General features: G+C 44.1%; 1 protein-coding gene across 4 annotated transcripts in view; it reads left to right on the top strand.

The window, feature by feature from the left end:
• Positions 1-18,436, top strand: part of Hecw2 (HECT, C2 and WW domain containing E3 ubiquitin protein ligase 2) — a 363,598-nt gene that overhangs the window by 258,545 nt on the left and 86,617 nt on the right. For all 4 annotated transcript variants that reach the window (XM_036173112.1, XM_036173110.1, XM_036173111.1 and 1 more), the window contains 4 exons: positions 4,592-4,742; positions 5,353-5,456; positions 5,951-6,075; positions 15,859-16,044. In XM_036173112.1, the coding sequence (XP_036029005.1) occupies positions 4,592-4,742; positions 5,353-5,456; positions 5,951-6,075; positions 15,859-16,044 (566 nt within the window). The remainder of the gene's footprint in view (positions 1-4,591; positions 4,743-5,352; positions 5,457-5,950; positions 6,076-15,858; positions 16,045-18,436) is intronic.

The raw sequence follows: 18,436 nt of genomic DNA, 5'->3' as shown, positions 1-18,436 counted from the left end.
TGTGTGAGCCACCTTGAATTGACCCAGATAGATGGGCCCTGTTCAGTGCTTGTGTCTAGATGAGCAGCAGCCTTTGCTCTGCATGAACCTTGCTGTCCCCATCCTGGAAGAACAAGCCATGGAACCAGTGCACTTTGGGTCTGGATGCTTCTCAAGGTTGACTCTTCTTCTTCTCTTGTATTTGTTTCCTACCAGATGCTGAGAAAAAAGTACCTAGCAAACTTACACTGCTCTTCGGCTGAGCGGTGGTGGCACACACCTTTCTTCCCAGATCTCTGTGAGTTTGAGGCCAGCCTGGTCTACAAAGCAAGATCCAGGAAAGGCACAAAGCTACACAGAGAAACCCTGTCTCGAAAAAAACAAAAAAACCAACAAACAAAACAACAACAAAAAAAACTTACACTGCTCTTCAAAGAGTTAAAAAGCCAATTAGAGCTGGGCGAAGGTCATGCACACCTTTAATACTTGGGAGGCAGAGGCAGGCAGATCTCAGAGTTGGAGGCCAGCCTGGTCTGCAGAGTGAGTTCCAGGACAGCCAGGCCTACACAGAGAAACCCTGTCTTGAAAAACCAAAATAATAATAGTAGTAGTGTAGTAGTAGTACTTGTAATAAAATAAAAATCCAGTAGGGACTCGCTCAGACATTATCAGCTAATCGCTGTGGCTGGTCACATGGTAGGCTGCATGGCCTGGTGACAGTTTTTGAACATCTGTCTGAACTATTTAATTTAAAGGAGGTGTTTGCGGCTGCTTCCAGCCCCTCTCCTGTCCCTGGATCCAGGCACAGACTTGAACTCTGTTCGTTACTTATCTGTCATAATGACCTACCAGTTGGTTCTCAGGGACTTACTCCTGCTTTGGCCCATGAGCATGATCTGAGATGTGAGGGCCTCCAATCACTGGCCGAGAGGTGCTCTACCAATCGTAGGAAATAGGAAAACTCTGGGCCTTGGAGTGCACACGACACTTGGGAGAAACCTGGGGTCTTAAAACATGCTGTATCTTGTCATGAGTGATCAGTGGTGCTGGCACATAGAGGAGCTTCAGGATTGAGGCCACCCAGTGCATTATCAGGTTGACCCTCTTGGTCTTTTTAGCCTCAAGATCAAAGGGAAGACAGGCTGGCTAACATAGCCACTCAGAAAAATGGCTTCCTTTCTCTTCAAATCGGCTCTGGGGTAACTGTGGCTTAACTCATGGCCACACAGGAGGCAGTGTGGAATTGATGCAGATCTGCCGCCCTCCTCCCCTGGCCCCCAGGATAGTTTTTCCCTAGGAACAGATGCTGGATGAATAGTCAGGGGCAGGGACAGTAGCTCCCAGTAGCTGCCTCCCTGTCAGGGTGATGTTACTTACATAGTGGGTATAGATAGGCAGGATTGGAAGAACACAGTGAGAAGCATTGACTTTTTGCGATTTTTCCCTTTCATGGTTAAAGCATCCTTTAAATCAAAGACCTAAAACCAGTCACTGACTCTGAAAACTATAATTACTCTCAAAATTTTTAGGGATTCGGTCCTTGGAGTTTAAGATTGACTTTCATGGAAAAGAAGATACATTTAATTTCAAAAGATACTTCTTAAAAATCAAAGACTACAGAAGGCCACTTTTAGTCTCAACACTCAGGTGGGAGAGGCAACCAGATCTCTGTGGGTTTAAGTCCAGCCTGGTCTACATAGTGAGTTCCAGGCTATCCAGGGCCACATAGTGAGACTATGTTTTAAAAACAAACAACAACAATAACAACAAAACAAAAACCCCCGAGGAACAAGGAAAGTATGCAGCTACTTGAACTTTTAATACTTTTTATCGGAATAAGTACAACACCAAAGAGTAAGTTCAGCCTACAATCTTTTGAGCAGGACACACTATTCAACCTGTACCTTAGAAAATCTTTTTGTGTCCTCAGCCACCAATTTCCTACCTTGCTGTCCTGATTGCCCAGATCACATATTTTGTACTTTATACAAGTGGCACAAAACCTCTGTATTAAAATAAAAAAATAAAATGGTGATCCCTGGAGACATGGTAGCTCTGTGAAGGACTTCCAGCAAGGATGTAACAAACCACACATGGAAACCATACCTCTTATCCCAGTTTAATGTTCTAATGCCTGAGACCCACTGCGGCCATTGTTCTCCGTCTCCTTCCATCCTGACGGTTCACTTTATGTTACACTGTGGTGGAAGACAGGAAGGGTCCAGGCCTTGCCTTCTAGCTCTGCCCATCCCTGTCTAATTGCACCCCTCTAAAAGAAACCATGGTGGTGTACAGTGAGTATTCACATGCATTCTTATGTGAAGACCAAATCAGATCCAATAGAAAGACACACAAGAGGTTATACCCTTCAGAATAACTATGCTGGTGATGATGGTAGTGAATCACCCTACAGATATTGACCACTTGGGTGGGAAGAATGCCAAAAGCATTAGCAGTCTTTCCCATCCCAATGCCAAACACTCACTTGAAGTCAGCAATGTTGTGGCTCTGATCTGCTATTTTTAAGAAGAGCCTTCAAAGTAATCCAGTTTCTATATTCTTAGAGAGCAAATTTGTGGGTCTGGTTTCTTTTTCTTCCAATTGTACATTTTAAAAAAAAAATGTCTTTAATGAATGGCAATTTAGGGTTGTCCCTGGTCTTTGTTGGAAGGTAAATAAAAGGATCATTACTTTTTGTAGAACTGTATCATTTAAAATTACTTGTTCTCTTATTGTATGGTTTGTACAAGGCACAGTGGTAACTGTATTGGGGGATCCTTCCTCCAGATGTCTCCATTTTACTATTCCCATAAGCTGTTAAACAGGCTGCCTACACATCTAGTTAGGTTGATCTTTATGTAGTTATTTCCAAGGAAACAATTCCATCTCTGAAGGTTGGGGTTTTTTTGAAGCTTGCTTTTGTCAGGAAGTGGAAAGCATGCAGCAATGTGTTTTCTTTCTGCTTCAGCTGCCAGAAGTCCAGAGCCAGCTTTTAGTAACAGCCGTATCTTGGAAGCTTGGCCACATTTTTTTTTCTGACTCCTCTACTTAGCTTTCTGTTCTTTTTTCAATCTCTAATTGACCTATTCTGTATTTTTTCTTTCTACTGAGAGCTACTATAAACAGTCTTGTGGACAACACTGCTAGTTGTTTTCATGTGAATTTGGCTTGGCATGCTGTCAGAGGGTAGATTTTCCCAGCTCTAACAAGATACGCATGAGACAGGAGACCTGAGATCTTGAGATGTCCAAGATAGACAAGCGTGTGTGGAAGAAAACAGAACTGTAGGGCAGAGCAAAGGGTTTTGGAAAATGCTTCTCAGACATGCTTACCATGTGTCCATGAGGCACACCGAGCGTGAGATGAAGTCTTCCAGAATGCCCTGTTGATGAAATTGTAGCTGCACCCAAAGAATCCAGTTGTATAGGGGCTTCACTCTACCCCCTCCCCTTGGAAGTAAGTAGTGTTCGTTGAGAGGCTATGGTGCTTTATCGCTACTCAATTTCCTTTCTCTTGGCAGTTGTTATTTGGCAGTGCCCCGGTCAGTATAAGATGCCTGTCCACCCACAGCTGAATCGATAGTGTGGTCTAGAGCAGGCTGGGCCTACGGTGCAGGGCTTTGCAACCATAAGGACTAGATCAGGGTACTTGTTCCATTCCCTCTGTGAGGAAAGCTCATGCCTTCTTCGTGGGCTCCTGCACCAGATCCAGGGAGTCAGTGATGAGTTTTGTGATAACCTGGAAAAGTTGAGCCAATTCAACTTCTCAGGAGAAAAGTGTTTGTTAATTTTTAAATTAATTTACTCAGAAATATCTGGGGTTTTTTTTCTGAACAAAGAATGGGTCTCTGATGTTTTCATGTTTCGAATATAAAGGCCTCCTCCCAACGGTAATAAATTCTGAAAATTTATCTTTTGAAAAGATCAGACCATGTTCCATTAGCTTAAATAAGAAGGGGCCACCTAGTCATAGGAGCAAGACACCTGGTTCTGAAGACTAGACTGTCCTCCAATTTTACTGAACGCACGAGAAGTTGTCCTTGTTCTAAAAAATATGTTTCTCTCCAGGAGAGAGCAGACTGATATGTATAGATAATGATGCTGGCTGATTACTGTGAAGTGTGTGTCCGGCTAGCTACTGTCCATTTAATACCTACATTTATCACTATTGTGCATAAATGCACACGGAAATGTCTGCTAAGCTGTGAGACGGGAAAGGTGCAAAGAAAAACAGAGAAAGAGGAAATTTGGGTGAAAAACACCAATACCATTTTTGGTGTGAAACTATCAAAAATACTATGATACCACCCTACATGTACTTTTAAAGCGGATGCTTATGTGTAAAGGATGATGATGGTAGGCAACATGAAAAGGTTCTTTACCTTTAGAAATTCTTTAAGAGTCTGATCTCATGCATTCTGCGGAGACTTAATAGCTAGTAACAGCAGTTTCCCAAGTGGATTGGGGAGGCATGCTGGACTACGCTGTGAGGTATGTGTTATTAGCCACAAATTATAGTGTGTGAAGGAGCGAGAACTTGTGCTGAACTTAATGAACCACCTTGCCGGCCCAGCTCCTCCGCTCACCCCTCTTGGTGCCTTCCTGCTCTTTAGACTGGGAGGCACGCATCGACAGCCACGGCAGGATCTTCTACGTGGATCACGTAAACAGAACCACGACGTGGCAGCGGCCGACAGCTCCCCCTGCCCCACAGGTCCTGCAGAGATCTAATTCCATACAGCAAATGGAGCAGCTGAACCGGCGGTGAGCACACACCTCCTACGGTTCCTGCTCTCTGTTGTGGTTGGGTTCTTACACAGACGGACGGGGAGGACAGGAAACTTGGCTGCTTCTTTTAACTTTGATGTCCCATCACTGGGCCGTAGGTGTCGTAAACTCCATTGGACTTCTCTTGGGAGAAAGAAAATGAAATATAAACATAGATACACACTTGCATTCTGGGAAGCTGCTGAGAAATTAATCTTAATGATTCCTATCACACACTGAGTTTTAGTAAGGCATGTTTACACATGTAGGCTCTGAAGCTGGACTTCTGACCTCTAGAATCTTCCCTTGCGATGCAGCTTTATCCACCTAACCTTCCACAGCAGCCATTCTTCACCAAAACACTAATTGCTGTGGAACAGAAAGCTGTTTGTTTTTTTTTTTTTCTTTTATTATAGTTCTTTGGCTAAGGGACACAGTTTTAAGTCTTATTAATTTGTCAGGAAAATGGTCTATAAATAGCTTCGATGCATTGTCATTTACTTAAAGCAACAGGTAGCTCTGTGAGGTGGAGGATGGGAGCCTGGAACTTCTGGGCTCTCGGGCAGCGTCCGCCAGCTGGAATGTAACTGCAGACCCCTGCTTTCAGTTATCAGAGCATCCGCAGAACCATGACTAGCCAGAGGCCCGAGGAAAATGCCAGTGCTGTGGACGGGGCAGGGGAGGAAGCCGACTTCCACCAAGCCAGCGCAGGTAAGAGAGGCCTTTGCCTGCAACCTCAGAGACACAGAAAAAGAACACGGATTTCTAAGAATTGGGCTCTTCTTTAAGAGAATTCTTTCACTTCTGTAGATCTGATAAGACAACTTATAAAGAAAGGAAGAAATAATCTGACAGAAGTCTTTCCTAATACTTCACCTTTTACGGGTTCTGAGAAAAGTATCACAAAACCAAATAGATTGAAAATCACCACAGCTTCAGAACCTGGGTCAATGTGGAACAAGAGCCTGGCCATTTCTTAAAAAAAACAAAACAAAAAACTGTGGATGCTTTGTGACATTGATAACAACTAGAAATGATATCCAGTATCATTGTAGTGTCATTAAGAACAGTCAGGTTTAGGCATGCATTTTTTTTTTTTTTTTGGCAAATAAAAGAATGTAGTTTCAGGGAGTTGGAATCATAGCACATGATATAAGTTCCATTTGACTTGTTTAGTTCTGAAAGCCTTTGGTCTGTCTGATTAGATTTCCGCCGGGAGAACGTCCTGCCTCACTCTACCTCCAGATCCAGGCTCACGCTGCTGTTACAGTCGCCTCCTGTGAAGTTCCTCATCAGCCCAGAGTTCTTCACTGTGCTGCATTCTAACCCTGTGAGTAGCAAAAATCCAGGCTGAAGAAAATGATCCTCACGCATGTAATGACCACAGGCTTCGCCAGAGTATTTCCTGAGCGCTTGGTGTCTTCCAAACTCTGTGTTAAGTGACTTGCGACTTCAACCACTAAGCCCATATAAACTGCCTACTATATGTAACAGACATCCAACACCAAACAAACCAAAGCAAAAACCTTTAGAGCTGACTTGACTGGCTTATAATAATAGCAAGAGTCCATTCATTTTCTGCAATCTTGGGGGCAGAGAAGTCCAGGATCATTTTGGCTGATCTGGAGTCAGGCGATGTTTTTTCGTGGGTTGTACCTTCCTGAGAGGATGTGAGGGCTGCCTTCGGTTCTGCTTTTAGGAGGTACTGATCCCACTCAGCAGGATCCTCATTACGCCTTATCCACTGCCGAGCTACCTCCTGATGTCATCATATTGGTGATTAGGTTTCAGTGAATGCATCGGGGCGGGGGAAGGGCGCACAATCAACCATACCAGGAGGATCATTGCACAAGTTTCTGGGTGTTGAGAGAACAGCTTTGCTGAAGATGTTAATTGGAGAAAGGCTGTCATAATTGTATATGGAGTGATCTAAATAAATAAAGGATATATTGCCTATAAGTTCAGCTAGGTAGAATCCATTCATCAGGACAAGACTTGAGAGAAGCCTCAACTAGGGAAGGCCCCAGCAGGAGAGGAAGCAGCAGAAAGTTGGCAAGATTTGGTGGGTTAGAAACGGAAGATTGGACACTGAGGATGGCCCTGAATAGTAATGATCTCACATTAGTCACTACAATAACGGGAAAGTTAGAAAGGGGGGGGGGGAAATACTGAGTGTGGAAAAACAAACTAAACATCTTAGGAAAATCAGACTAGACCAAAGGGGAAAGTAGACCCCGGCATAGTTCTGGTACCTGGAGGTGTCTGTGAGGTAGTTACTGTGCACCTGTTTACTGATATTCTTGTGTTTCTGTCTAACTTCGTCAGTATGTGCATCTACCTGATTTACTCATCATATGTCCCAGTTTACAGGTTTATCTTAGAATAAAAATGACTTGGGTGGAAGAAGAGCATAAATAGCATGGTATTTGTCTTCACATCTTGCATGAGGGCTTAGGCTTTTGCACATTTGCCAACTTTCTATTAATTCCTTGTTATATACTAGGCACTGAGCTAAGTCCTAGGAACATATAGATGCCAGCACCCATGGGTCTTGGAATCTCAGCCTTGAAAACACATTGCAGTGTTTTGACGATTATGCAGAAGGGATGCACAGGAACATTGAGTGTGTAACCCCACTGGGAATGCACAGGAAAGGGGTCAGATAGATGGGAATGTATGGGGAAGGGGTCAGATAGATGGGAATGTATGGGGAAGGGGTCAGATAGATGGGAATGTATGGGGAAGGGGTCAGATAGATGGGAATGTATGGGGAAGGGGTCAGATAGATGGGAATGTATGGGGAAGGGGTCAGATAGATGGGAATGTATGGGAAAGGGGTCAGATAGATGGGAATGTATGGGGAAGGGGTCAGATAGATGGGAATGTATGGGGAAGGGGTCAGATAGATGGGGAATGTATGGGGAAGGGGTCAGATAGATGGGAATGTATGGGGAAGGGGTCAGATAGATGGGAATGCACAGGGAAGGGATCATGTAGATGGGAATGCTCAGGGAAGGGGTCATAGATGGGAATGCATGGGGAAGGAGTCATATAGATGGGAATGTATGGGGAAGGGGTCAGATAGATGGGAATGCACGGGGAAGGGGTCAGAGATGGGAATGCACGGGGAAGAGGTCAGGTAGATGGGAATGCACAGAAAAGGGTTTATAGATGGAAATGCAAAGGATTCTGAAAGCCAAATAGGAATTTGACCCACAAACACAGACATCAAGAGAAGTCTAAATAGAAGGAGCAGAGTCTGTAAAGTAAGATCCTCGAGACTGTCATGGTCACGGTATAGTTGATCACTGAAGCTGGGCTAGCAGTACAGTAGTGTAGTGCTGGTGTGTAGAGAGAAAGGGACACAGGGAAATCAGGCTTGAAGCTAGGAAGTCAAACTTGAACCTAACCCTGTGCGTGACATGATTCTAGGAGATCACAAACTTTTCTACAAAGAGGAATAGACTAACATTTAGAATTGTCACAAGACACAAAAGCTCTCGTGCTGTAGAGAAAAATCAGATAACTCAAGCTTGTACTCGTTTGTTTATTCATTCTGTTTATCAAATCCCTGTGATTTCCCTAGAACAATCTAGACTTGGTGGTAAACAAGACAGACAGATATAGATAAGAGAATAATGAATAAAAAGAAATTTTTGATCATGTGGTATGACAGGGTTGGGTACAGGGAACAACCAACTTTGACTTCGGGAGACTTGGGTAACCAATAGGCATTCCAAGGGAGCCAGCCACATTCACACTGCCAAAAAATGTCAAGGGGCAGTAAAGCATCTTTACTAAGCAAAGCAATGCCGTGGGGGCAGGAAGAAGTGGGATGTGTTATATAGTTAAGTTTGGAGAGCTGCACGGGAATACTGAATATTAACAGTGCTTACATGATCTGGAAATGAATTTAGACTTTGTATGTACTTTGGTCTAAATGTGTTGCTTTCGTGAGAGTGAATTGGGTTTCTGAGAGTTCATTCTTGAATGAGTCTTAGGAGGCACAATTGGTGTTAGGGAGACAAGTGAAAAGGCCCTGTGATTTGACCTAGGGGTGGCTTGGCCTAGTGCATCTCACTAGAAATTAAGACAAGTAGATCGCTATGTGCTGTATTTTGGAGAGGAAACTAACCATTTGGAATACGTACAAGAAAAAGGCTTCCAGGGCTAGAGACACAGCTCAGTTGGTTGAGTGCTTGCTTGGTCTGCCCGAGCCCTGGGTCCCAACCCAGTTGAACTAAGTGTGTTGTATGTCTGTAACTAACCCCAGTGGGAGGTAGAGGCAAGCAGAGGATCCCAAGTTCAAGGTCATCCTTGACTCCCAATCAAGCGGAAGCCAACCTGGGTTACTTAAGCTCCTGTGGTATGTATTCATGTGTGTATGTGTATCCGTGTATTTTTTTTAAAGTAAATTTGTCAGTATAGCCGGGTGGTGGTGGCACAAGCCTTTAATCCCAGCACCTCGGGAGGCAGAGGCAGGCGGATCTCTGTGAGTTTGAGGCCAGCCTGGTCTACAGAGCAAGTTAGAGGATAGGCTTCAAAGCTACATAGAGAAACCCTGTCTTGAAAAAAAAAATGTCAATATAAAGGAATTATAGTATATGCTTTACAAGTAACAGTAAGAAGAAGGTGTTTGTTAGCTGGGTGGTAGTGGCACACGCCTTTAATCCCAGCACTCAGGAAGCAGAGACAGTCCATCTCTGTGAGTTCAAGGCCAGACTGGTCTGCAGAGCTAGCTCCAGAGAAACCCTGTCTTGAGAGAAAAAAAAAATTTTGGTGATTTTTTTTTCCACTCCTATTAATGTATACTCCTATTAGTGTACAGGGACAGGAATGGCTTTGTGTTGACAAAGGAGAGCTGGACCCAGACCCCTGCCAGGTAATACATACAGGAGCTGTTCCTGATGCAACAGCTTACTTTGATGTGGGATATTAGCATGTTATTGTCTCTAGCGAGTTCTCTGGTCTACAAAACTTTCTCTGTGAAGGGCCAGAGAGTAAACATTTTAGGACAACATGTGCCTGGATGGCTTTAATAATACCTTGTTTGTTGTAGTCAGACTGTCGGCCCATAGTCTGGACATGTCACAAAACAGTGAATCAAGGCCTGGTTTTCATTTACCATTTTCTACAGTGTGAATGCCATCCCACACTGAGTTCAGACTACGAGAGATATCACCAAGTGGGGCTTCTGACTTCTCTGTCTGGGCTGGTCTTTGCTATAAGCTCCTCATCTCTGTGGTACCATTACCCCGTTGATGAGCTGTGGTTTAAAGCTGTGGTTTTTAACTTGATAGGCTTTTTCAGATAAATGCAAATGATTGATTCCTTGCAGGTTCTGCTCTAGCAGGGTGGCAGTGAGTCCTAGGAATCTGTGTGGTCCTTTAAGTAATTGGTAAACATGACTTCACTGCCTTGCTCACAGCTGTGGCCTATAAGCACTGGGCATTGGCTGGAGCAGCTTCTGCCCAGGCTTTCCTTCACATTCTCTTTTCTTCAGGTGGTGTGACTTTCTCTGTTCTGTACTTTGGTGTGATTTTACAATTCCTTTCTCTGGAAAGCCCCGCTGGAGTTAAAAATATTCTTCGAGGTGGTGGCGCATGCCTTTAATCCCAGCACTGGGGAGGCAGAGCCAGGCAGATCTCTGTGAGTTCGAGGCCAGCCTGGGCTACCAAGTGAGTTCCAGGAAAAAGGCGCAAAGCTACACAGAGAAACCATGTCTCAAAAAAAACAAAAAACACAACAACAACAACAAAAATTCTTCTCTAAAGGCTTCACTTTTTTTTTTTTTTTTTTTACTGCCCCAACTATATTCATTACTGGTTAAAAAGATGTGCATGTCTACAAAATTTAAATTCTGTAGGTTAGGAAATCTTATTTTCTGACTTATAGTTGGTGTAAATTGAAGTAGCTAGTGTTTTTCTTATTACGGTCTTGAGCTATGGATGAATAGGAATAACCTTTGTGCAGAGATATGTATATTTTTTTCTTATTTGGAGATTAGTAGAAAATATTTTAAAGTAAACTTTCTTGAAGTTTTAATTCACATTTTATTTTCTTAGTTTTTGATTGACTTCTCTTAGCTTATAGGTGTTTTAGTAAATCCTTATTTATGTTATTGTAAATATGCAGCATTCCAAAGAAGTGTTGAAATTCCCCTCGTTCTTTTTTATTAAAACAATTTGAAGAAATGAGTTCGTGTTGAAAGATGAGCATGAGAAACAAACCCCATGTAGCAGAGATCACACAAGCACATGTGCTGGGAAGAAAAACATGAACGGGCATACAGTTGCCATCCCTGAAAAAACTGACATGTTTTCCCACTTCTCTTTCTAGCCATGGTAACTTTCAGGTAGATTTTACTGCCCTCTGCTGGATGGGATCAGATCTCTTCAAAACTGTCTGCAAACTAATCCAAGATTTAGTTACCAGCACCCAGTCTTTTGGAGTTGAGATGCTTGTGTTTGTCTCACTTATGTTAGATATAAGTACATTTAATTATATGTAACCAAATGATATTTTCAAAGCTAAGAATTACTACCCTGACTTTTAATAAGCTTTAGACATGCATTCATTCAATTATCTAAATTCCTTAGTACTTACTGAAAAAAATATTAATTTGAAGTTTATTAATAATGTCTTAAACATACTCTTAAAAATCAAGAGTTACTACTGTTGCATAGTAGATGAGCTGATAGGTATTTCTGCTAATAAATATAAGTTTCCCTCCATGTTATTCTTTAGGTAGGTGAAAACAATTTAAAATTATTTAAAATCAAATTAGTTAATGATAGTACTAATGCCGACTGTAGCATACAGAATTATTTCCATATGCTAGCTGGCCTATTATGGAACCAGTATTTCTTGCTTTTGCTAATAATAATTTTTGTTTAGTGAGTCATGAACAACATCACTGATATTTGCCCCATGAACACGAGAGGCATTTGCTATCGAGTCAGGGATGTTGTTTTCCAAATCTAAATTTGGAATACCTAGTCTTGATGAAGAATTTCTGAACAAAATGTGTTATGCATTAGTAGAGTATTTAGTGGTACTTTTGAAATTGACAGAATTGGGTGAAATTAGAACCAGCAATCGAGGAGCTTTGGCCATCACAACTCTAAAGACAAACTTCAACGTCAATCAATCAGGGATTAGCTTGGCACTTGCACTTGATTGCTAAGAACTGAGTGTTTCGTGTTTTGCTGCCAAACAGACCAAGGCATTGCCTTTAACCCCTTTCAATATTTTTCCTCTTCTCAAACCTCAAACACTTAGCCAAGGAAGACACATTTAAGCTCCAAACTTAACAAAATTCTGCTAAGGATGCCATTGACTCAGCCACTGAGAATTGATTTCTTACTAGGAAGGTGGGCGACATGGAAGAGGGAGGCTGCGAAAGGCAGTCTGAGACTACAAAAGAAAGAGCTAACCAGGGTGTTACTGCCCATCAAGGGAAACCCAAAGGGTCTGTTGGTCAGATCCCATGTAAAGGCGCTTCATCTCCCATTGACATTTACCTGCTCGCTTAACCACATTGGAGTCCACATCCAGATCCCGGGGGGGCTCATCCTGCGTAGTGCCGTGAGGTTGTGGCATGAAATGGGCCACATTCACTCTTTTCTAGCTTGCTGTTGTTGTTTTGGGCAAGGAATCCGATCCACTTACCTGGCTGAAATCACTAACCCCCATTGGGGAAATGAAGCATGGCCTTACCAATGTCCCCCTCCACTACAATGCACTCATCCAGCCTGAGGTCACCTGCTGAGTGTCTCTTCGCTGGACGGGCCTTAGTCTTAGTTCTGCTAAGTCTGCCGGTTTGTTCTAGTGTGTTCCCCACCCATGTGACCTCTGTTCTTCCAACCTGATCTTCTGTCTACAGTCCCTCTCTTCCCACTCCTTTCCCTGTGATGGACCATCTTCCTGTTTTTGACTGCTTAGGTCTGTTTCCTCAGGGTTTCGCACAGGCAGAACTGAGCACATAGTTAATGATAGGTTATGAGACCCTTTGGTTAATAGAAAGTGGGCTGCTGGCCCACAAGCTTCAAAGGCTACAAGTAGAAAACAGTTTTACTACTATATTTGTCGGTTCTGACATAGCTAGATTGGGGTAACCCCGCCTCCCCAGATAGTCTTTTAATTACATATATCCTGTATTCTATAATGACCTTTACTTCTTCAAAGCAATTTTACATCCTTTATTCTCCTGGTTTTGGATCTTAGCATGTTTTGAAAAAAATCAAGAGACTGCTTATTACTCCTCACAGCTGAGCAAATTGGGGCAAATGGGATGAAGAGTCTTTGTCTCTGTAACTGTGACAACAGAATTCTGTGCAAGCTGGAGAACAAATAATCTCTTTAAACTTTATGTGTATCTGTAGCTCACCATGCATCATACATGGATACAGATATACTCACTACCGTGTACGTATTATATGCTTACATAGATGCTTGTTCGAAAATACTTCATGAGAATGTAGCTATCTGGAGAAGTATTATCTTTAGCCCTCGACACCCATGTGCATGATTTTCAGGCTTCTAAAGGCTATGGTTCTAAAGGTTGTTTACTGCTTACTACTGAGAAAAGAAGACTTCTTGCGCTTAATTTACTTTGATAGATGCTTTTTCCAAGATCAGTCAAACCTGGCACAGTATTCCATGTCTCACTGAGTGGGGAGGAGGAAGATAAAGGGCATAATTAATTATAAGACCCAGGTAAGATTCCCACGCTTAAGGAGCTGTCCATCCACTGGGAAGGTTCCTGACCCTAACTGCCATGTCCTGCTCTGCTGGAGTTCTGCTGCCTCTCTTGACAGAAGGGAGGAACGGGTTTGGTGCTCTGTATTAGGAACCACTGCGTCCTGTCTGCTTGGCTACACCCATTTAGAACAATGGCCAGTGCATCTATTCAACACAGTCATCATGCAATAGTTTGTCCCCAGAGAGACTTGTTACCCAGTATGTCTTGAAAGCTCTTTGTCATCACCACACAGACTGGTGTGGTCTCAGGCACCAGGCCACGGCTGTGTGGAAACATGAGGAGCATGGAGCCAGTGCAGGAAGCATGTGCCTGCTGATGGCAGTGAAACCTTCACGTTGGGCTCACCACAGGATAAACTGTTAGCTAGTCCAAGTTTCTCGCTGGCAACCTCCACCTTATTTTGTGAGTCCCTCTGTTTTCATGGTGTCGTTTTCCCCATGCTCTCATATTCCCTGAACATCTGCCTGTTCTGTGGTCCTGAGGTTCTGGACCACACGAAACCTCCAGCCATCAGAACCAATTCTCATTTAGACTGGCAGGTTGAAATACCTCAGCATGTTTAAGAGTCCAATTTAAGGAACTAAGATCTGAGATTGGTTCATTATGGCTGATCATCCTCCCTCCCTCCTTCCCTTCTATGTGTTTTGATAGGGAAAAATATTTTAAATGCAAAGCAAAAACTGTCTATGACAAGGAGCTGATAAGAACATTTTTTTGTTACACCCTAAGCCCAGGAACTATCAGATGCCAGTGACTTAAGCTAACAAAGGTGTATTCTCATTCCAAGTCTGATTATTAGAATTCTCCAGATCCCAACACACTCACAAGCCAGGCTGGAGAGTTCCCACTTCCTGGGCTTTGCTGCACCAAAGGGAAGAGAGCTCCCTAGGGCTTCGCCATGAGCCATCAATGTGTGGGCTGGATGTGACCACTCTGAGGGGCCCTGGAGAGACTGCCGTCACTTGTATTCATCTTTGGTATTAATAACCACATAGCACTGACCCAGCACAGATGGGAAATGGTTGTTGAGTTGACACTGTTTCCAGGTACTTGATGTCTATGGGAGTTACTTTGGGCTGACTAAGAAATAACAAAGCTCATTAAGAAAAGCCCAAAGACCTCCAGACCCAGTCAATCCAAGTACCTCTGGGATGCTGAGAATAAGGAGGATTGGAAGCCCTTTCACTGTATCAGTGAGGAATAGGATTCCAGGATGGATCATTCATAGCCTAGTCAATTTCCTGGATATCATCTTCCTAGTGATTCATGGGCCTAGATCCCCTTTTGCTGCTTAGCACACGTATTAGCTCATACATTTATTTGTTCATTACCTGAGGTGTGGGCAGTCTGTGACACAAGCAGTTTTTGCCATCTTTGATGATGAGTTTAAACAGTAGTCTTTATGACAAGATAATCCTCTTTTTTTTTTTTTTTGGTGGTGGTAGAATGGTACTTTATTAAACTTGCATTTTAATAAATGCCGCTATGTATATGGACGGGGGTGGGGTTGGGGATACCAAAACAAGACAGAATGGTGAGGTATGGTCTCCAAGCTGTTCTAACTACACTCCGGTTCCCTGAGCATCTGCCCCCACCCAGCCATGGCAGGTGCGGGGGTTGAGATGAGTGTCCCTGCCTCCTGTGGTCTCCACAGACATGGTTGGCGGTGTGAGTAACTCACCTTGTTAGTGTGTGTGTTTCTGATGTTCGAACATATGGCAAGCATTTTACCTACAGCTAGGCCCTTAACTCTGTGCTTCTACACTGTCTGACCCTCTGAGCCAGTGACCTACCTGGTCAAAAGCTGGAGGAAGAACAGACTGTTGGGGTTAACTGTCAGGTGGTATATTTAGCCCCAACATCACATACTTGTGATTGTGTGTTTTGCTTAAACTAACCCTGGGACCTAATGTCCGGTGTGGAAAGAAATGCCACAGCTTGCTTGTTCTTTAGAAAGCTAGAAACCAGGTCGGGCGGTGGTGGCGCATGCCTTTAATCCCAGCACGCAGGAGGCAGAGGCAGGTGGATCTCTGAGTTTGAGCCCAGCCTGGTCTATACAGAGTGAGTTCCAGGACTGCCAGGGCTATGCAGAGAAACCCTGTCTTGGGAAACCGAAGTGGGGAGGGTGGGGGAGAAGAAGAAGCAGGAAAGCTAGAAACCAGCCATGGAGAGGGCCTCACTTTCTACAGTTTCTGTGTCCTCAAGTCACTTTGCTCCTGCGGCTGATGCCCTACGTGGGTCTGGAATTACATAGAAGCCTGTATACATACATACTGAGAGAAGACCTGGTCTCTCCCATGCCTTGTGTGCACAGGCAGCCTAACAACTGCTCTTCCTTCTTTCCTCTAGAGTGCCTACCGCATGTTTACAAACAACACGTGTCTGAAGCACATGATCACCAAAGTCCGGCGGGACACCCACCACTTTGAACGCTATCAGCATAACAGGGACCTCGTGGGATTCCTCAACATGTTTGCGAACAAACAGCTGGAGCTCCCGAGGGGCTGGGAGATGAAACATGATCATCAGGGCAAGGTAACCTGAGGGAACTACCCTAGAGAGCGGCTGAGTGGCTGTGGCTGCTCTTGGGGCTTCCCTCTACCTTTGTGGTGAGGGCAAACATTCCATTTCCTCGTTCAACACAAACCTGCACAGGCAGCTTGTTGCTACAGGCTCCAGATGCCATAATTTGGATGTAGCCTATGGCGCCAAGAGGCCTGGGTTTGGTGGAAGCCATGTTTCCCTGGACATTCTTCTGTGTAACTTGTCATAGACAGGAGAATAGGAAGTGGTCGTATTGTTTAGAGAGGGTATTAGGGATCACTGAGCCATTGTGCAAGACACTGGCCAAGTCTGAGCCTCAGTGATAGTTTAGAACCCTGGCCTGTTTGTGCCTTGAACAACTCCCTAGTTCATGATGAGAAGAAGCACATAAAGACCAGATGGATGAATGACATCTTCGCTTCCTGTGTAGACGGCGAACCAGAAAGCCCAGTTTTAATCAGGAAGTTGTACATGAGTGAGAAGTCAGAATGAGAAGGTTGGTTTTGTTAGAAGGTATTCCCTAGTGAACGCTTTATTTCTATTGGACCTTTGCTTGACGACCTCTGTGAACCATGGACTGTTTAAGGTCTTGACATATGAATAGAGGCTTCTCACATCACAGTGAAGCACCATTGTTAGTATCACCCCTCAAAGGTAAGGAATTCTATAGCCAAAACGGCTCAGCAACCTGCCCTACGTCACCAAGTCATGCTATGGCTGAGCTATGCTCTGACCCAGACTGGATCCATGACCCCTGCTCTTGACTGTGACGTTATAGTTTCTAAATTTTGCATAACCAACCTCAGTTTCTCTGTCTATATGACGTATTGGTGTATAACATGTAAAAAGGAGGATTAAAATGGCATGCTATTTAAAGTGCATAACCATCAGAGTCATTTCTGCAAAGCCAGCTCTTGCTGGGCACCTGTACAAAGCCGATAAGCCTTTCACTTTAGAGGAATGCCGGCCGAAGAAAAGAGACAGGCAGGAGGCAGATAAATACACTGTGTGCCGAGAGGTGATTGATACCACAGTGTAGACTGAAGCAGAGGGCAGAGTCTGTGGAAAGGTGGGAATGGGTGGTGTTTTAATAGGTGGTTGGGGAAGTCCTGGTGATAGAGAGGGAAGGATGAAGGACATGAGGTGAACTATACAGGGGAAGAGCGTTCAAGGCAGATGGAACACGTCAAGTGTGTAGTACATGCTGCATTCCCTGAAGTGACCCAGCTAATGCCACGGAAACCTTTCCTCTTCTCAAATTCAGCTCCCGGAAATCTTATCAGAGAGCCCCTGGCCATCACAGCAGCTGCTATCGAGGCATTGGTTTTAATGCGAGGAAGAACTCACGGCCTCATTAAACTACTGACTTGATTTCTACAGGGATGTCTATTAAGTCTCTCGCTTCCAAACAAGAGTTTAGTAGTGTGAAGCATGAGTTGAGAGGAGATGAAGAGGTTGGATTTGTGGTTATGTCCCTGGACCACAGGTTAAATGGCAGTGAGTCAGAATCATGACAGTGAGACTTGCCAGGTGACCAGGAAGACAAAAGCAGGGACACCAGGGTGGATGTGGGATTGCTGTAGCTAAGACAACTTCAGTCGATTGAAAGGATGCTCAGCAGCTACTTAGACTGACCAGGAGCCCATCATTAGGGCCAAGTGACAGCAATCTCCTCACTGGCTATGCTGAGCAGGATTGGCATGAATTAGAGGCCAGCCTGGGCTACGTGGTAAGTTCAAGACAAGCCTAGGATACAAAGCAAGATAATGTCTCACAACAAAATGTAACAGTTAGTGGGCAATAGGCTTGGGTGTGCGATGTCCCCCTCCCTCAGACTCACTGGTGAGCAGGTGAATTATTATGCCAACAGCAAGGACTTGCCAGGGGGAGGCCTCATCTGCCTCACGACACAGTTATTAACGTGTCCTTCCTAGCTCCCCTGGCAGAAGTTCTCATGAGGTGTCTTCTATTTATGTCTGGGTCACTCGCCTGAATCCCAGTGCACGCACAGAGAAGCTTCCCAAAAGTGAATGAATGAAACATCACCTGTGGTTTCCTACAATCATCTTCACTTTGAATGACACAAGAAGCTTCCATGCTCTCTCCCTATGCCCACCCCTCCACCTGCTCTCTTACTAGCTAGAGCTCTTTCTATTGGCCCCATCAATTCCCCCTTTATTTTGTATTTTATGTGTATGGTTATTTTGCCTCAAGTATCGCTACACCATGTGCATGAACTACTGTCCTTAGAGGTGAGAAGAGGGCCTTGGATCCCCTGGGATTGGAGTTGTTGAGGGTTGTGAGCTACCACGTGGGTGCTGGGAATTGAACCTGGGTCCTCTGGAAGAGCAGCCAGTGCTCTTCACCTCTGAGCCATCTCTCC

Source organism: Onychomys torridus, chromosome 23 (assembly GCF_903995425.1).
Source record: "Onychomys torridus chromosome 23, mOncTor1.1, whole genome shotgun sequence".
NCBI lineage: Eukaryota > Metazoa > Chordata > Mammalia > Rodentia > Cricetidae > Onychomys > Onychomys torridus.
Note: the sequence above shows the minus strand (reverse complement) of the source record. Positions and strands in the feature narration are given on the sequence as shown.